General features: G+C 34.5%; 2 protein-coding genes across 2 annotated transcripts; both read right to left on the reverse strand.

Moving 5' to 3' along the window:
* Nucleotides 1–3,744: 3,744 nt before the first annotated feature.
* LOC111999398 (uncharacterized) lies at nucleotides 3,745–7,879 on the reverse strand. The gene is made up of 2 exons (XM_024031524.2): nucleotides 7,187–7,879; nucleotides 3,745–3,930 (listed from the first exon to the last, which is right to left on the reverse strand). Exons 1-2 carry the CDS (start codon nucleotides 7,811–7,813, stop codon nucleotides 3,745–3,747), a joined length of 813 nt encoding a protein of 270 aa, XP_023887292.1. The 5' UTR covers nucleotides 7,814–7,879.
* Nucleotides 7,880–16,711: 8,832 nt separating this feature from the next.
* LOC111999394 (uncharacterized) lies at nucleotides 16,712–19,687 on the reverse strand. The gene is made up of 4 exons (XM_024031521.2): nucleotides 18,962–19,687; nucleotides 18,590–18,679; nucleotides 17,149–17,216; nucleotides 16,712–17,005 (listed from the first exon to the last, which is right to left on the reverse strand). Exons 1-4 carry the CDS (start codon nucleotides 19,586–19,588, stop codon nucleotides 16,858–16,860), a joined length of 933 nt encoding a protein of 310 aa, XP_023887289.1. The 5' UTR covers nucleotides 19,589–19,687; the 3' UTR covers nucleotides 16,712–16,857.
* Nucleotides 19,688–20,715: the final 1,028 nt, after the last annotated feature.

The following is a 20,715-nucleotide window of genomic DNA, read 5'->3' on the forward strand; positions in this document are numbered from 1 at the left end:
CATACTGCTTCAACAACCTCAGAACAACCCCGATCTGCCAACCACATTTCTTCAAAGCGAAATGGTTTGGTGAAGCTAGTTATCTCCATACTATCAGGTACAATCCATAGAGGAAAATGATTAGATGAGTCGGATGATAAGTGGTGAATTTTTGTACTGGCAAATTTCATGAGCCAATCATTGTTAGCAAGGCCTCTGTCTAATCGCACCTATAGTGAGTGGCGATCTGTAAAATGCTTTTGCTAGGTGAATGGAGAACCAACAAATTCGAGTTTAAGAAAACCACACTCATCAATGACGTCCCGAAACAACTGCATCTGAGATTGGCTACTGTTTTGCCGCCCCCCCCCCCCAATTTTTATGAACTTTGTAGAATTTCGTTAAAATATCCTGTGCATAATCAAGGTAAGTTGTCTGTTGTTTAACTAGCGAAGCTTGTTCCAAGATTCAAAGTGTTTGTGAGTAGCTGGTTCACCGTAGAAACCAGTAAACCTTCATGCATCTTCCTTTTCTTTGTTGATTATCACATCAATGTGATTTTTAGAGAAGGTATCAATTGATAGATCAATTTTATTTTTCCAATATAAAGCCAGACCTCCTCCTCTATTATTTCTTTCGACATAAAATAAATTCTCAAAGTCTATTTTGCATTGGATTTCTTTTAGCCTTGCTTCATCTGTCCATGTTTTGACTATAAACACTGCGGAGAAATCTTTTGCCCAAATCACTACTTCGAGCTCCTTCCATGTATATAGATTTCCAAGCTCACGACAATTCCAAACTAAGAAGCTTATTGGGATTGGAGAGGTTGCTTCACAGCCTCCACCATTAAAGTTTCATGCTCTTCCGCCATCGAAACCTGGTGTTTCTTGTTTGGTAACTCGAGTAGAATTGACTCTCCCTCTCCTCTGCTTCTTCTATTCAAAACAGTTTGGTGCATACTAGAGTCACTAGGAGTATTGCTGCGTGCAAGTTTTTTCCACTTACGGGGTATTGGAGGGCCCATGGATGGATCACTGTCACGTGAGGGTATTTCCTCAAGAAGATCTTTCTCATCTGAATCATTAATGCTATCACTATCTTTTCTTGAAATATCTCCACCAGAATCAACAATAATTGGCAAGGTGAATTCTGTTTGACTTGTAACAGACAAGGGAGTGTTATTGCCTTCAAATTTTTTTAGTGCCACGTCTATCTCATTAATATGAGATTTGAAAGTTGAAAATTGGCTAATGGAAGGAGTTATGTTTGGAATGAAATCAATTACCTCATTGTTTGATTTTATTCTAGCATTCAAAGATTGCGTCTGATCCTCCACGAAATTCAGGTTAGTAGTAATTGATGTCTGAGAATTGTCAACTTTTGTGTCGCCACCATGGGGGTGATGATCAGAGGGAGCAGTGGTAACAGGGTGTTGAAGGAATGACTCATGGACGTGAGGAGCCTTTGGACTTGGAGAATCAGATTGTGTGCGTCCATAACTATCCCTTATGCCTGAGACTGTGGTGAAGGAGATTTTACCAGGGTTATAAGGAAGTGCCTGAAGCCATGCACCATAGCCCTATTGGTCCAATTTGAGTTTGCCTTTGCTGGCCAACCATATTTCACATTCTTTATCTGCGTGGGACACCTTACCACACCAATAACAAAAATTGTAGAGTTTTTCGTACTTAAAAAATACCCATACTTCCTCATTGTTATTGAGACCTACCTGGCGGTCCTTATAGAGAGGTTTTAAAACATCAATTTCAACTCTGGCTCGAAGGAAATCACCCCCGACCAACTCATTCGTATGTTCTGAGGAAGAGACTCTTCTAATCGTTCCACCTAGTTCTATTGTGGTTTCAGCTTCTAGCATGCTCATTGGTAAGCCGTGCATTTGGACCCAAAACTCCATGTTAGTAATTGCCAAAACTCCATGTTAGTAATTGTTAAATTACCGATTGTCCCAAAAGCTTAAGCTGTTAGGAAATGGTGAATTTAATCACTTAACCATAAGTCTAACACTCCCCCTCACTTGTGGGCCTAAACTTCCCCTTAATAAGTGGGGGTCGAAGAAGTGGGAATTTAACATTTTAAATGGGAGGTAGAGTAAAGCCAGTGATCGAACTTAGGATCTGCTGCTCTTATACCATGTTAAATTACCGATTGTCCCAAAAGTTTAAGCTGTTAGGAAATTGTGAATTTAATCACTTAACCATAAGTCTATCAGTAATTCTTAAAATCTTCTTCGGAACAGAAAAATCATAGTGCTGGAGGAAAACCACATGCTTATCGAAAGACAAAGGTTCAGTTGCTAATACCCATTCAGCATCAGTTTCTAATTCAAACACAAATAGGAGGATATGATCTTTGGCCTCCCTGACTTTGTAGTCTTTTCGAGCCCTCTAGAGAGGTTTGAAAGTACTGCCTACGTACCACGTCCATATTGAGAGCTCTTTTAGTACTGCCAGGACATGCTCCTTAGTGTTCAAATTTTTTGAACTTTTCAGAGTTACTCTTTCTCCCTCCACACCTATTAAAGAGAGCTTTTTCCAGTCCTTGAGAACGTCCTCCATAATCAACAGTTGCAACAATACGAGATAAAGAAATTAAAAAAGATCGGAGATGAAAAGTGTTTCCCCACTGTAAGAGAAAATCAAAACCAACAAAGCCCTACTAATAACGTTGCTATTAGAGGGAGAAGAATATCATTCCAAAGAAGATAATGGAGGCTCTACGGTCTAGTTTCTTAGTAGCAGGAGAGACTAGAGAGAGAAATGTGGAGGTGTCTTGAAAAGTCTTCGTATAGATCTTGACTGTCAATCTTTATATATATATATATATATATGATTGTTCACCGTTACTGTTTTCCTTATTGACCAACAAAATGAATCTATTTAATTTAGTCGGGCATTGAAGTGGCTGGATGGATCTATCTGTGAATTTGCGAGATAACATCACCAAGATGCACAAAGCAGAGGTCCCCCAGTCCATGAGTTTAATGGGCTAACCTTGCCCTACATGGGTCTGTGGCAATCACAATTCAAAAACAATCGGGTATTAAAGTTAACTATAGATTGTAAACACTAGATTTTTTTAAAACAATCTTTATCAGAATAGAAAAGGGAATTTGGAGCAACGGTTTTGGGTTGAAAATTTATAGAGTTGCCTCGCATATTTGGAATTCGAGATATTGTTTACAGCTCCTGAGGATTCTTGCCCTGAGGGAATGTAGGGTAGGAGATTTGCCAGAATTAATTTTTGGAGGACTTGAAGTGCCTTGAGAATTGAGGTGGAGATGGATTTGGACCATTTGGTTCGGCTGGGTTTTGGGCTTGTGTCAACTCCAATATTCTCCCTCACTGTCCTCCTCGAATTAATAATTTCAATATCTCAAACAAAATAATATTTTCAATGTCTCAAATAAAATGTTCCTATCAATAACTCATTTTCTGCTTCTATAGTCATTAGCAGTCTCTGAGGGTTCGAGTCCCCTCTTTCCCAGAACGACATTGTTAAACTTTTTTTTTTTTTTTTTTTTTTTGGGTGGGAAACCAATATCATTTATTTATACGTTACCATCTTGCTAAGAATTAAAAATCACGCCAAATGAAAAATACATTATAGTTAAATAATCCTACCAAGAGAGACATGGTCAAAATGTTTGAAAACATTTTGTTTTGCAATAGAAACAAAAATTACTAGAAGTATATATATTGAGCTCTAAATAATAGAATCATAACACAGAGGAGAACAAATTAACTATAAGTTTCGTTGTTTTTGGTGCCCATCTTCCAATAAAGTGGTGAGAATTTCTTTGAGATGCTTGTTGTAGACGCATGGTTGTTCAGCCCCAACAAGGTGTCCTGCTTTCTCTATATATTGCAGCGTTGCTCTGTCTCCCAAATTGCCTGTTATCACAATCATTCCACAGGGAGTCCCAATTGCCTGTTATCACAATCAGCCCAAAATAAGGCCCATTTCTATTTTATAGTATTTGCTTTTTTTTTTGCTAAAATATTGTATTTTCTTTCAAATTTTGTTTGTTTTTTTTTTTTTTTAATACATTATATAAATTTTACTATAGTATAATTTAAGTATATATGTGTGTGAAACTTATTTTAGAAAACTGAATTTCAGTCCTTACCCTTCATATCTTACAAGCATTTATATTTATATAGTGAATATCACACTAAGGTTCTGCAGTAGTTTTCAAGTTTCAATTAGTGTCATCATAGTATTTAAAATCTTTGATTAATGAGTTGTTAAAGCTCAGCATTGGCGAAAAACATTATCTGAGCATAAAACGCCGCCATTCTACTCAAGAGATCCCAAGTTAGAGGAGAGGAAACGACGTCATTCAACTTAAGACACGTGAGTGATGAAACGCTGTCGTTCAACTTAAACGAGTTGCTTCAGTTAAAACAAACATGGGAGAAGCACATGCTTTTCAGTTTTATTTTATTAGATTAGTTACTATTCATTCCACGTGTACATACCTTATTGGTTAGTGACTTAACTGATAGTGTGAAATTCGGTTAGCTTGATATTTTCATTTTCTTCTTCGTTGCTTTGTTCTACTTGTATATAAACAAAGCAACTTATGTATTGTACATATATACTTTTACATTCTTTGTGTTTGGTTTGATAGAAAATATTTTTAAATGTTTGGTTATATTTTTGAAAGTACTCTAAAAAATATTTTTCAAGTGTTTGGTTGCATTTTTTAAAATGTTAAGGAAAACATATTTTTTACTATTTTCTCACATTTCTTCATCTTCCAAGCACCGCGGCCGACGGTTGGCCATTGAAGACCAAGGATGTTAATGGGGGAGGTGGTTGGGTAACAAATAGTGAAGGGTACGTAAGAGGTGGAGGTTCGGTTGATGAGTATTGAGTAAAGTGAAAAATGGTTTATGAAAAATGAAAGCATAAACCAATTTACGCCATAAATGCTCTTATTTTCCGATCAACTAAAACACAATTTTTGATTGACCAATATTTTTAGTTGTTCGTACCCAAACACCCGTTAATGTGAAAAATGTTTACCAAAAATCAATTTCAGTTCAATCTATCATTGTTAATAAGAGAAATCCATTCTATTTAGATAGAGTCTTCTTGAGTGAGAGAGATGTTTGTTATGACTTGTTGGCATGGTATTAAGGAAACATACCTCATCAAATTGTTAACAACTTCCATATTGAAAATGATGTCGTTCTCTCCCCACAAAAGATGTACCCTCTACAAGAAAAATATGCGATCAATAGTTAAAAAAAATATCTTAAGAGCATATATATATTTCCTCTGTCCTCATTCCTCAGAGCTCAAAGTAAAAAAAACTGCACAAATTGTGATCGAGTAAATGTCAAAAAAGATTTTGTGGCGCTACTCGATCGACTAGTGTGGGGGCTGATAAAATAGTCAAGGATTGAATCACGTGTCATATATGGACAATATTGCAAAAGATCAATCACATCTTGATGGTTGCAACTATTTTAAACACGTAATTTTTGTTGTACTTCCTTTTTTTTTTTTTTGAGGAACTGTTGTACTTCCTATTATGCATAAGAATAAGGTCAAAAACAAGATATATCATACAATAAAAATTACATATCTAATATTTTGATTTTGTCAAATAGATGTCATCCTCTTACTTTTTATATATATATATATATAAAAGCACACACACCAAGTTGAAATATTTTCTCGATCTTTTCTTTTCTTGAATATACATACCAAGTTGAAATATTTTCTCTATTTTACATTGAATTGTAATCAATGGCAGTACGTACTAGGTTTGGCGTTAGGGCGAAACCGTTTGGTTCGCGTAAAATAATTTTCAGAAAATAGCCTATTTTTCGGAAATGTTATTTTCAGGAAAGGAAAATAGCTTCAAGTGTTTGATTGCATTATGAAAATTATGTGTAGAAAATATTTTCATGTGTTTGATTCTATTTTGAAAATGCTATTTTCCTACAATTTTTTCACATTTTCTCAGTCATTTTCTCACAATCCAAACAAATTTTATCACAAAATTTTTCAAAATCACAACAAGGCAATCAAAAACAGAAACAAAACCAAAGAAAAAAAATATCAAATCCGGTCAGACGCTTCTGGGTTTTGGGTTTGCATCGAAGACGATCGAAAGCGACGGCTTCTGGGTTCAATCGGCGCGATGCTCGGGGTTCGATCAACGACGGCTTCTAGGTTCGCCGGTGCGAGATCGAAGGCGAGATCGCGAGATCGAGCGGAGGTGATCGGAGGCGATCGAAGGCGAGATCGGTGCAGTGCGATCGAAGGCGAGATCGGCGCAGTGCTCGGGGTTTGCCGGTGACGTCTCCAGCGTGATCTGGGCTCCTCAGCGCGGTGCTCATGCTCTCTTTCTCTCTTTCTCTCTCTCTGTCTTCGTGCTCTCTCTTTCTCTCTGTTTTCCAGAAGCTATTTGAAGTGAAAATAGATCTGGAAATCATTTTCACCTTTGACTCACGATCAACTGAAAATGATTTTCGAAAAATTGGTTTTCCATGCACAATTAAACATTCAAAAATATAGAAAAACATTTCTAAAAATGAATTTCACCTAAAACAAACGCAGCCTTAAATGCATGGGAGGCTAGCTTTGCATTTAATACTTGAGTCCCAATTGCATTAATTGCGTACTTTGAGTCCCCAGTAAAAAATATTAGCATGAGTTGACAACTTGACATCAACTCATGTCAACTCATGGAGCAGAAAATATTAATTTCAGCCGATGACAACTCATGCAGCAGAAAATATTAATTTTAGCCGGTGAGGATACTTCTGCATTGCTGTAGCTTGAATATGAAAAAGTAAATGCAACCAAAAAAAAAAAAAACCATTTGCCATATTTTCATGTTTTACTGTTCTCTCAAAAAAGGAAATTTTTTTTTTTTTTTTTACTGTAAAAATAATCTAAATTTATATTCAAGTTTACTTAATCGATTGTGTGTGGTTTTTGGAGTTAAACGTGTAAAATTTACTCCTTAATTATGTTACCATTAAACATAAATTGATGTGAGTTCTCTCGTAATTTAAATTAAAATGGTAGATTTAGATGTAAGTTGATATATGCTAGTTTAAGAATGATGTGGAATTATTGTGATTTTTTTTTTATCATGGTCATAATTGATATAGATTGAGTGTAGTGTTGCTTTTTTTACGAAATAGTAATTAAGGAAATATACCTCCAAATAATGTTTGTAAACGAAATTAGGGATACAAGGCAGCTTGAAGGTGGCAATGTCAAAAAGTATTTTGACACCCTGAACAGAATCTGGAAGCGTATAATCTGACCAGGACTTGAACCCAATCCTCTCAAGGGCTGCATCACTGATAGACTTGGTCAAGGCCATGGCAGAGCAAGTGAGCACCATAGACTCAACCAAGTCAGGGTACATCTCAGCCATCTTGAACCCAACCATCCCACCATAGCTCAACCCCACCAAGGTGCACCTCTCTACACTTGGTTTCTTCAGACCCTTTGCCACACACTCAGCTTGAAACTCCGGTGACCGCTCTGATCTGTCAGTGATTGAACCGCCAAAGAAGAGTAAATCAGGCACGTAAACTTTGTACTTTCTTGCTAGAGCTAACACTTGGGACTGCCACGTTATAATACCATCAGCTGCAAACCCATGAATGAATACAACAGCTTTATTATTATTGCTGTTTTTGGATTTGTTTGGAGTTTCATTAGGGACCCAGAAATTCATTACAGTTCCTGGCTTGATTTCCACTGTTTGGGGTCTCATCACGACTAGCTTCATTAGCCAACGTAACAACGGCTTGTACACTCCAAAAATGTTCACCATCTCTCTCTCACACGCAAACAAAGGAATGAAGAAATCCCAGCAAATAGAGAGATGTGACTTGTGAGAGAATATAGGGGGTAGTAATTTTCTTTTTGACTTATAATTTTTTTTTTTTTTTTATATCAGATTTAGTGAAAAGTAAATTAAGAAATTGACTTTTCTTCTGATGCTGGAATAGGAAGAAATATAATAAGCTGATAAGAAAGTTAAAACATCTTGGATAGGGCCCATCTGAGCTGGTTTTGTTGATCTTTGTTTTAGCTTGCACTTGCGTAGAAATTAATCTATGTTTTGTATTTTGGAGCCCGGTCTTATGGCCCCTTTTATGCATGCTGCCTTGTTATTGTACATTTTTACTCTTCATTTGAATAAATTTCTGCCGTTTATTCTCAAAAAGTCAACTACTTAGTTTTACTGAATCTGGTTATTCTATTAACAACAACATTAAGTTCCATTACATATGCGCTTTTCTAATATATTAATTTGATAGTTGCACCATTCAATTGGCTTAAACTCCTTGATCTCTTCACCATCCACGTGAATGAATTGTGCCCATTTTATTAAACTTTTTTTTCCTCTTACAATAAGGGAGAAAGGGAGATGCAAACCTAGTTAGGTTCTTAATGTGCAGAAAATGAGATAGTGTAACTAAACACTGAAAAAATTTATCATTAGAATCATCGAAAAAGTCATACTTAATCATTAAGTTTTTGAAATCCTATTTTTTATTTATCCTGACATATTATCAGTAATTTAAATAAATACGAAAATAATATTAGTTAATATCATATATTGTAAAATAAAATTTGAATCTCAGAAATCATGTTGTGGTAAGTGTTATATTCTTTATTTGCAGTTGCACTAGTTAATTGGAAAACTTTTAGTTAAATTCTTGAATAAATTACATACTTCTTATATATAATTTGGGGTGATTTTTAACTTGAATCCTAAATATATATATATATATATATGTATTAAAACCATGAAAGTTTTAGACCGTTTTAAAAACACCCTCAATATATAACTAAAAGTAAAATAAAACCAATATCAACACAAAAAATCCGTCCATGTGAGCTATAAATCCTTTGTTTCACTATATAAGAATTATCAAATTATATAATAATTCATTATTTAATTATTTTCACAAAAACCTTCACAATAAAATTGCATAATATATACTATATAATCCTTTTTTTTGGAGTAATATATAATCCCATTTTCAAATCATATCATAACATATACATATTGGGTACTACACATAATGCATTGATAATTTAAAATTTAAAGTTTTAAACCTAAGAAGCCTTTTCTTAAACAAAATATAATAATAATAATAATAATAATATAACATATAAAATATGCAATGCAATGTAATGTAGTTTAAAATTTAAAAAACAAGGGCCCAATAACTCGTCCAAGAGAAAAAGCTTATTTAATATGAGATGGATTTAAATTACACCTAGTGTAACTTCAAAAGAGTTACACCTTTTGTGAACTATTGATTACTATTAGATCTAAGGGTCAAAAAATACTCATAGTAGTGTCATTATTATTCCCTAAAAATTAGTAATTTATACATTAACTCTTCTTATTAAAGGAAAAGAAAAGAAAAGAAAAAAAAAAGCACTTACTATTTAATGCCACCTTTCACTTATCTATTAAATGGAATTGACAAGGGAAATGCTGAGTACCTATCTTCTTTTCGAGCTCCAGTAAAGCGATTTAAATCTCTAGATTAAATTGCACTTCCTATCATTTTTATAGTCTTTTTACTTTCTTATCACCTAGAGGGTAAAGAATACATGATACTCAAGTATATATGGCCTTGAGTTTGTATAAAAGGAAAATGAATGAGAACATGCTACTAGCATCACCTCATTGGGTGAAATGTATGTGAAATATATATCTTTGCATGTACATTGAATGGAACTCTAATATCACTGTTTCTAATTTTGATATTTTCTGATTTCATTTCTTTATTTTGTGCATCTGAAGAACTTCTCTTGTTTATGTAGCACACTTAAATCAAATAGTAAATAGCATATGTAGCACACTTAGATTACAGAATTTTTAGAAAAATAAATTAAATTAAAGAGAGACTGAAGCTGTGTATGCTTCATTTCTTAAAAAATGATGTATTAGGCCTTAATTTTTTAAGAACGTAGGCCATTCATTTTCAATCTCCCTTGTCAATTCCATTAAATTGTTAATTGAAAGGTGGCATTAAATAGTAAATGCTGTTTTTTTTTTTTTTAATAAGAAGAGTTAATATCTAAATTACTAATTTCTGGGGAATAATAATGACACTACTATGAGTGTTTTTTGACCCTTAGATCTAACAGTAATCAATGGTTTACAAAAAGTGTAACTCTTGTGAAGTTACACTGTAACTTGAACCCATCTCATTTAATATATATATATATATATTGTTTTTAAATCTAGTACCCCACTTCCCAACGCTTATGTATTTTTTTCCAAAATAAATATCAAAACTCACTTGCTCTTTGTCATAGACTTAGATATTTCTTTCCTTCGCTCTCTCTCTCAATCTTTCTTCTTCACAACGAACGAGACTACGAGAGTCAAGCTCCCCTCCAACCCAAATCAAGATCTTGCGATGGTAAGTTGTTTGCAGCAAAGGAATGGAGTCAAGTTAGTCAACAAACAGGATTGACAGTTTAGACTTCCAGCGATGACGAGCAAATAGATTACCAGTTTTTATTTTTTATTTTATGAAAATCTTTGAAGAAATATGTTACCAACCCTGTAAACCCATGACCGGTTTAGAAGCCCGTGCGGTCATGCAGTTTCCAGCAAAAGTCAAATTTCTGGTTTTATTAGTTTAAAAAACTAGATTGCTGAACGGTTTCAGGTTAATCCGGTCCAGTCGGACCGGTCCAGTCTGGGTTTCAAAACCATAATTTACCTGCTCCATCTTCCCCACCCCCTCTTATATAATTATATATCAAATTAGATTATATTAGAGCTGTAGGCATATTCGATTTGCGAGAGATGACTTAATTCGGCACAACAGCATAGCATTCTATTTAAATGGCGATAACAGTATTATAATTGTTCACATTTCTAGCTAAAATGTCAAACATGATAGCTCTATCTCAATCATAGTAGCTGCTGGGCCTCGTCTATATGTTGATTTTATCAATAAATCATTTGAACTTTCTATTAAAGCAAAGCACCCTTATTATTATTAATTTTTTTTTTGACTTGTTAGAGATATTAGAGATATATCAAGTCCATATTCTAGGCCGAAGCTCATATACGAGTTTTTAGCTCAAATTGATTTCTTTTCTTTTGCCTCTTGCATGGTTCCATATGAAGGGAAAAAAAAAAAAAAGGCGTGTCAAGCTATCAAGCACCAAATAATAAATAAGGGAAATCAGGCACACTATGACAGAAAGGTGCTCCCAATTTTTTTGACGAAAAGATTTGTAGTAGTTACTCTCAGTCTCATTTTTTAAAGGAAGGTGATCATCTTTCAAGTGTAAATTTGGACTCAATTAATCATGGTTCTATGGAGAACTTCTAGTGGTCTAGAAACAAAGTTGAAGCAAGGAAATTAATTTTTAGGTAAATGATTCTTCCAATGAGTTGATACACAACACCAGGGGCTCAGTGTATTCAAGTTCCCAAAAGAATTTCTGCTTCAGTTCTGTACTCTTAAAAGCTTTTCTAAAATATTATTTGTTGATAAATCGACCAAGAATCAATATTGGTTACGACAATTTTTTATCAAACTACCAAACCCATGGGATGAGATGCACAGAAAAGGTTATCTGGAATTTCTAAAGAAATTAGATAAACCTAATCCATAGTTATGGCAAAAATGCTGTGAAAAAAATTCTAAAAGAATCTTGGAAGATGGAATGTGAATTACCAAAAATTAAATCAGATAAAAAGAAATTATTCAAATAAAGACCCTTCAAAAGGCAAATAAGGATTTTTCTCCAATTTATTAGAAGTGAAAGTTCGAAAATGTGTTAAAAACACAATAGCTGTTTAGACCCTCAAATAAAAAATTACGCCTCGATTGATTTTACTCTAATTATACTAAGTGCAGAATAGAGTAAATGTGAGTGGATAAACAAAATAACTACTCTAAGCCATATTCATTAAAATACAGTAGTAAAATGAAAGTTAAAAGAGCAGGAAAGAAGAATGCAAACACAAGATAACACGCTGATGTGTTATCGAAGAGGAAATTGAAGTACTCGGTGTAAAACCTCTCCACCGCCCTCCAAGCGGTAAATTGAACTACTAGATAATTAGTTGGGATACATGAGTAGTAAGAGACCCTCCAAGCCTAATCTACCCAATGCACATGAGCCCTCTAAGCTCCTACTCCAACAAAACTTCTCGAAACCGGTCTTGTCTTACTCTCTGGATCCCGCAATATGCTTGATTGCATCCGCCAAAGCTTGGCTTCCTCTAATACTTCCCAGCAGCACCAAAATCTCACTAGATACTCAGAATTGGTCTAGTAAGTATTTACGCTATCAATCTCTCAAGGATATAAAAATAGAGAGGTAGGAGTTGAGGAAAAACCACAATAGATTGTGTAGAAAAATGTGAGTATAACAATCTCTAGCTTTCAAGGGTTTGGCTAGGGTTTTCTCTTAGAAGTACTCTTCAACATCTGTGGGTAATGTGGATATATATAGTGTGGGTACAGATAGTATGTATTAGATATGACAGATTAGCAAAACAGAATGTTTCGCGGTATCTCGCAGGAAGGCCTTATCCACGAAACACTCGCGAAAACTAGCTGTCACCAACCTGTCCTGACTTTTTGCATTTTAGTCATGTGCATGGCACATTCTTCATTTCACAGGTAAGCTTCTTGTGAGATACCCATGAAAATTTCTTGCTTTTCACTTTACCTTGAGTCTTCAAACTCTCTCTCACTCACACAATTCTTACAAGAAATTCCACATAAAATACAGGGTACACAAAATTGAACATAATTATAATCAAATTTAGTACGGAATTAAAGTCAATATAAAATAGTTGTAAATCACAACTTTACAAAGAAAAAAAAAAAAAAAAAACTCATTTATGATATACAATAAAAATAAAAGTTACTCCGTGCAATTTGTCGGGACTCCTAAGTCCTAATATCATTACATCTGTCTATCTATATCTTTTTATTCTTTCTTCTTAAGATTCCAATGATTGCTCTCAAAAAAAAAAAAAAAAAAAAAGATTCCAGTGATTGGAATTTTTAACTTATAGTCATTTTTCTTGGTACATCTCTTTTTTTTTTTTTTTTTTTTCTATATAAAATATTCAATTCATTTGTAAAGAACCAACTAATGCAATACGACTACTTCCATATAGATTCTCTTCTACATAATTTTGATTTTCATGATTTGATTTTTTTTTTTTAGTTTTTATTTTTAACCGAAAGAAGATACTGTCACTAATACTATTTAGAGTAGCAGTAAAACTATGACGGTTAGATAATCTTACTATTTAGTGTATACTGTATAACATAAAACAACATAAGGCCCATTTTATTGAACTTGCTTTTTATAGGTGTCATCTCATTGTATATAAAATCTTTGATTAATGACTTGTTCGGATGGTATAAAGGAAGCATACCTCTTCAAATTGTTGACAAACTTTCATGTTGAAAAAGTTGTCACCCTCTCCCCACAAGTGATCAACAACAACAACGTAACATGCCTCATTAGTTAAACAAATGTGTTAATAATAGTATATTCTTATTTTTATTCTGTCCTTACTCAAAGTCAAAAGTGCAAAGCTTATGAAAGAAGAAATGTCAAAAACGTTTGTGGGGCTACTGTGGTGGCTGACCAAAGATCAAAAACATCTTGATGGTTGCAACTATTTTAATAAACACCTAATTGTAGTTGCCTTCTTATTATGTGTAAGAGTATGGATAAAAACAAGATATATATATATATATATATCAATATATAATATTTTGATTGTGCCAAATAGATGTTTCCTCTTAATTAATTATTCCATAATCTCATGCCAAGTTGAAATAGTTTCTCTACTAATTTTACATTCGAATTTTAATCAACCCATGGGCATATTACTAATTAGGTTTAGCGTTAGATGTATGTGAGGCTTGTAGGAGGGAAAGGCATGATTTGTGGAGTCCCATATGCATTAAATTCCATGAGAGGACTGAAAAACAGACATCCAAGAATTATTTCACAACATTTTTACAAACTATTGATGTAACAAATTCTTTTTTTTTTTTTTTTTGAACTTACTACTAACATTATATTTTTACTTACCAATAACTATTCATCATATCATTAATTTGTAAAAAAAGTTATCAAATTATTTGTAACTTTAACATTTTTCTTATGTAACCCACAAAACACATGCAGAAGACTGTAGACAAGTGATGATAGCAGAGAACATTAATCTCAGCTGGTCAAGATCATCCAGCATGTGTGATAGCTAACTAGCTTGAATCTGAAATAAGACAACAACTAATATTATAGTTTATAGGAAAAGTATGCAAAATTCAAACATGAGATTGAGACAGGTTGTGACTTGTGATTACTTTTTTATGTAGTCTCTCATCTCACACACACCAAGTTATTATAGGGAAAAATTCCTTGGGCCTATGTCTTAACATGCTAGGAAGAAGTTTCAAATCCAAGATCTCATGATTATCATGATATTTTAAGAACCATTTAGCTAACCCTTGAGATTATGAATTGTGATTGTTCATTTTATAGTTTGTGTTAATCATTCAATAATTTGTTTTGTGAAAAGAGAAAGGAAATGACTTAAAATTTCATAATATATAAATATATATATATATATATAGTTGGAAAGGATTAGAACTTAGATTAGTAATTAACAAGTCTATTACAAAATGTATTCCACGGGCCTGTCTTGAAGAATCTTCCTTATTATGATTACTGGGTGGGTCCACTTTACCTCCGCTTCTGAGAGCAATTTTTCTAAAGGGTGCACACTTGATCTTGGTGTTGATGATCCTGAGCTAATCTGAGGTGGGACTAGCACTGCTGGCCAATCAGTAAGGAATCTCCACCACGGATTTGGAGTGAGCATATAGGTTCCGTCTTTCAATGGGAGATAGACCAGCCTCTTGCTCAAATCTGTGAGAGGGAACATATTCTTCCATGCTTGCGCTAGCTCTAACTTGAACCAACCCCAAATCTCCGTTGGATCCCTCCTTGTCCAATTGATTGTTTCCACCCCCATTGGAATTACCTTGCCTTGGTAGAAGATTGCCCAGCTGTCCTTGGTTGCCATATCTGCTATCATTTCATACCCCTTCACTTCTCCTAGGGTTTTCTAATATAGCTTTGGGCGTGGGGCTTGGTGGGTTGGAAAAGATAATGGGAGATGAGCTCGGGCTAGCTTCAAAATTGTGGGCTGGGCCCATTCTAAAAGCAAACACAGGGCTCTGTTTCTTAGGGCTCACTTCTCTTGGTTGGCTTTGAATGAAGTCCTTCACCTGTTGGTTAAATTTCACGTAAAAAATCACATTTTTCGAGCTCTTTCTAGCACTCTCTTTCCTGGGAAATGCCTTTGCTGTCTTATCAGGCACCCTTTATGATCTTGCAAATTGCATGGATGGGACTTTTCGTTTCCCTTCTTTCCTGTTTTGCTCAGCCACTCTAGTGATAGGCTTGTTGGCCTGTACTTGAGGGAACTCAGATGTCAATTGGCTCGTTACTGGAGATGGTTGCCTGTCCTTCATCTTGTTAGTAGGCTTTCGCCTAGTTACCACTATCCAATCTCCATACTCATCAGGTTTGTCCTCGGTTTACCATTAATGGCAGAAATAGTCTCTGGGGCCTCTGGAGTTGGAGTTTGGCTTATTGGAGTTTCCTTTTATGGCTCTCGTATAAGATATAGGTATGTCTTCTTCTTATGGCCTATTTTGCCACAAGTAAAACAGAGGGAACTAATCCCTTCATACAGAATGCTTTGGGTCGTTTTACCAATAGTGACTGTTTTGGCCGACTTCTCTGGATTAACTTGCACACACAGTCGAGCAAAACAACCCCTGGCTCCATTAGTTTTTCCTCTCTTCAGAAGAATTGTTGGATCATAGTATTCAATTGGGAGTTTAGGGAGCCTAACCCATACTGCTACTAATGAGAAAGTAGTTGTCGATGCTCTAAAATATGGTTCCCATTGTCTAATCACTAAGAACTATTGCCAAATGAACCATGGGCCTCCCTTGAGGACCCTATCAACATCCTCTTTTATAGTAAATTTAACCAGATAATAGTTAGATCCCAAATCAATGCACTCCTTTTTTTCGGCCAGGTTCCACATGCTCTGAATCTTGGAGTATAGGTAGTTGAACCCTGTTTTTCTCCCAAAAGGTTTAATGATAAGTGCCTACCTCCACACTGCTCTAATACGTGTTTTCTCTTCCTTAGTTAAACAGACCACCATATTGCCCTCAGCGTTCTTATCTTCTTCTATATTAGACTAAGCATCTTCCTCCATGTTATTGGATAGTCCAAAAGCTTGTTCAAAAGCCCCTGGAATTTCACCTAACAGCTTATCTCTGTAGCTTCTTGCATTCCTGAATGGATTCACCTCCTCACCTTCTGTTGAGGTGCGATTCTCTTTGAATTTCTTAGTGCTACGTGCTAGTGTATCCTCTTCTTCTTCAGAGCGTTTCAGACTTTCTCTCTCCATTATTCTTCCATACATACATACAATATAATATATGTATATTTTTTTTTGATATCTTGAAGATCTTTTTTAATATTTTCAATATGTCAAATAAAGTTTGACTTATGAACATCTCATTTCTGCTCCCATTCCCCCCCCCAAAAAAAAGAAAAAAAAGTGGGAAACCAATATCATTTATGAATCATTGTCTTGCTTTAAAAAAAAAAAAAGTAAGCAAATAAAAAATATATTTTAGTTACCAAGACATAGTCAACATGTTTTCAAATATTTTGATTCACAATAGAAACAAAAATTACTATAATGTATAGATATTGAGCTCCAAACAATAAAAGTATTCACAAAGGATGACAAATTAACTATAAGCTTCGTTGTGTTTGGTCTCCATCTTCCAATAAAGTGGTGAGAATTTCTTTGAGATGCTTGTTGTAGACACATGGTCGTTCAGCCTCAACAAGGTGACCTGCTTTCTCTATATATTGTAGTGTTGCTCTGTCTCCCAATTGCCTGCGATCACAACCAATGCCCAATTAGTATATACATAAAACAACATAAGGCCCATTTTATTGAATTTGCTTTCAATCGGTGCCATCTCAATGTATTCAAAAGCTTTGATTAATGACTATTCGTATGGCATAAATGAAACATACCTCTTCAAGTCGTTCACAACTTCCATGTTGAAAATGATGTCATTCTCTCCCCACAAGAGACGTACTCGCTGCAACAGCAATATGCATTATTAGGTAAACAAATTTCCCATTTTATGGTATATTCTTATTTTTCTTCTGTCCTCAAAGTCAAAAGTGCAAAACTTATGAAACTAGAAATGTAAAAGAAAACATTTGTGGCGCTACTGTGGGGGCTGACCGAATAGTCAAGGATTGAATTACGGGTCATATATGGACATTGCAGTCTCTGGCGCTACTGTGGGGGCTGACCGAATAGTCAAGGATTAAATTATGGGTCATATATGGACATTGCAGTCTCTTTCATATTACGTCGAAACTATGGAATTTACTTCTTCTACAAAGATCAAAAACATCTTGATGGACATGAAATTTGTAAGAGTAGGGGACTAGGGACACGAATAAGATATATCAAACATATAATATTTTGGCTGTCCCAAATAGATGTCATGTCATTCTCTTAATTATTTCATAACCATGCCAAGTTGAAATAGTTTCTATATTTTACATTTGAATTTTAATCAATCCAATATCCATATTATTAACTAGGTTTACGCGTTTAGCTTTAGGTGTATGTGAGGCTAGTTAACACGTGTTGGATATGGATCGGAGAGACATGATTTGTGAAGTCCAAGTTGCATTAATAGACTGCTTTAACCAACTCTACTCTATTTCCCTCCATTCCCCTTCATTCAAACAAGCCAAAAATCTTATCTAGCTAGTTCCATGGCCTCACAAACTTGTTTGAAAAACAGACATTATGGAACCCACATAACATACAGTAGACTGTAGACATGTGATGATCTAAACTTATATGTTGCAGAAAACATTAATTTCAGTCAATCAACTATTAGAAATATGTTGTAATTACGTGGTTAAATAATTAAATTTACTTTATTTTAATAATTTAAACTTATGAGATAATTAGTAATTTAACAACAAAATAACATGTGTGCTAGTTAGCTTGAGTGTGAAATAAGACAGCAACTAATATTGCGATTTGCAGGAAAACTTAGCAAAACTAAAACAAATGAAGGACTTAAAATTCGTATATATCATTCAACAAAAAAGACATTCTAGGGAAACAAATGCATGCATCAAGCACTCCTGTTAATTTTGCTTATAAATTGCTATAAGAGTAAGTGTTTAATGTAATTGTAAGCTGTGATGTGTATGTTGCTGAAGACGCTAGAGAGACGTGTAAAAAGGAAGGAAAAGTGGAAAGCATCTTTCTCATCTCAGAAAGTCGTGCAAAATTTTTCCAGAGAATATTGTGGATTGACATAGAACCTAATTGCTGCACGTATCACGTAGCGCAATAAAATTCCATTTCCTACATATTTGACAAGCATCATTATTCTGCACAAATTTATACGATTTTAATTCTCAATGCTCAAATTCAAACCTGAGGATGACTAGGAACAGTAAAGTCATTATCATCAATGACCAAAGCCTCGAGTAATTCTTCTCTCTCCTTTCTGTTGTCAAACATTACCTGCATAGTCAATGAGATCGGTCCATGACCATTAGCTACAAATTAATCATATTTAAATTTAATGTCTGAATAGCCATATCTCATTCGTATTAATTGGAATATACAGGATGTACATACAAAATAACTCTGATAATTCTAAAGGATTTTGATCCATAATATCAGTTTGTGGTGTATAAGTAAAAGAAGCTATGCATGCCCATATGGGAAACACAGAGTTAATACTATCGATGCATGCCCATATGGGTGACCATGATGAAGCATATATGATATGATATTACATACCTCCAAATAATGTTTGTAAATAAAATTAGGGATCCGAGGCAACTTGAAGGTGGCAATGTCAAAAAGTACTTTCACACCTTGGACAGAATCTGGAAGCAAATAATCAGACCAGGACTTGAACCCAACCCTCTCAAGGGCTGCATCACTTATGGACTTTGTCAAGGCCATGACAGAGCAAGTGAGCACCATAGACTCAACCAAATCAGGGTACATCTCAGCCATCTTGAACCCAACCATCCCACCATAGCTCAACCCCACCAAGGTGCACCTCTCCACACCTAGTTTCTTCAGACCCTCTGCCACACACTCAGCTTGGAACTCCGGTGACCGCTCTGATCTGTCAGTGATTGAGCCACCAAAGAAGACTAAATCCGGCACATAAACTTTGTACTTTCTTGCTAGAGCTAACACTTGGAACTGCCACGTTATAATACCATCAGCTGCAAACCCATGAATGAATACAACAGCTTTATTACTACTGCCGTTTTTGGATTTTTTTGGAGTTTCATTGGGGACCCAGATATTCATTACGGTTCCTGGCTCGATTTCCACTCTTTGGGGTCTCATCCCGACTAGCTTCATTACCCAACATAACAGTGGCTTGTACACTGCAAAAATGTTCACCATCTCTCTCTCTCTCTCTCTCTCTCTCTCTCTCTCACAAAACGCACACAAAGGAATGAAGAAATCCCAGCATATATGGAGAGATGTGACTTTTGAGAGAACGTAGAGGGCAGCAATTCATGACCTTCTTTTAGTCTTTTGACTTGTACTTTTCTTTTCTTCTTTTTTTTTTTTAATCAGAGTTGAAAAGTAAATAATGAAATTGACTTTTCTTCTGATGCATGGAACTAGGAAGAAAAATAATAAGCTGATATAAAAACCGTGCAATAAATCTTGGATACGGGACAATCTGAGCTGGTTTTGTTGATCTTTGTTTTAATAACATATCATCAACCAACAATATCATCGACCAACTACTTAGTTTTACTGAATCTGGTTATTCTATTAGCAACAAGATTAAGTTCCATTACATGCGCGCTTTTCTAATATATTTGATAGTTTGCACTTTGCACTATTCAATAGACTTAAACTGCTTGATCTCTCCACCATCCATGTGAATGAATTGTGCCCATTTTATTAAACTTTTTTTCCCCTTACAATAAGGGAGAAAGGGAGATGCAAACCTAGTTAGGTTCTTCATGTGCAGAAAATGAGATAGTGTAACTAAACCTTAAAAAATTTATCGTTAGAATCATCGAAAACGTCATACTTAACCATCAAGTTTTTAAAATCCTATGTTATTTATTTATTGTGACATGTTATCAATAATTTAAATAAATACTAAAATAATATTAGTTAATATCATATATTATATAATAAGATTTAGATCTCAGAAATCATATTGTGGTAAGTGGTATATTCTTTATTTGCAGTTGCACCAGCTAATTGGATAACCTTCAGTCAAATACTTGAATAAATTACATAATTCCTATATATAATTTGGAGTGATTTTTAACTTGAATCCTAAATTTATACTCCCTCCATCCCACTTTTTTTATCCTCTATTCCATTTTGAAATGTTCCAAAATAGTGTCCTATTTCTAAAAATATAAGTAATTAATTTACTAATTCAATTTTTTGATAAATTTTTTTAAAGGTAATTTTGGAAATTTATACATTTTTAAAAAGTAGACAAGACAATAAATTATGTTCCCTTAAAAAGTTTGACTTTTCAAACAGGATAAAAAAAG

The sequence above is a fragment of the Quercus suber genome, unplaced genomic scaffold, assembly GCF_002906115.3.
Source record: "Quercus suber isolate HL8 unplaced genomic scaffold, Cork oak 2.0 scaffold_1019, whole genome shotgun sequence".
NCBI classification, from domain to species: Eukaryota; Viridiplantae; Streptophyta; class Magnoliopsida; order Fagales; family Fagaceae; genus Quercus; species Quercus suber.

What these genes read in the sequence shown, in the direction of transcription:
- LOC111999398 (XM_024031524.2), bottom strand. Translation starts at nt 7,813, where the DNA reads ATGGTGAACATTTTTGGAGTGTACAAGCCGTTGTTACGTTGGCTAATG. An exon ending in TTTACAAACATTATTTGGAG is followed by an intron (nt 3,931 to 7,186) that starts GTATATTTCCTT and finishes TTGTGATAACAG; the next exon opens with GCAATTGGGACTCCCTGTGG.
- LOC111999394 (XM_024031521.2), bottom strand. Translation starts at nt 19,588, where the DNA reads ATGGTGAACATTTTTGCAGTGTACAAGCCACTGTTATGTTGGGTAATG. An exon ending in CTGTTCCTAGTCATCCTCAG is followed by an intron (nt 17,217 to 18,589) that starts GTTTGAATTTGA and finishes TTGCTGTTGCAG; the next exon opens with CGAGTACGTCTCTTGTGGGG. An exon ending in GTTGTGAACGACTTGAAGAG is followed by an intron (nt 17,006 to 17,148) that starts GTATGTTTCATT and finishes TTGTGATCGCAG; the next exon opens with GCAATTGGGAGACAGAGCAA.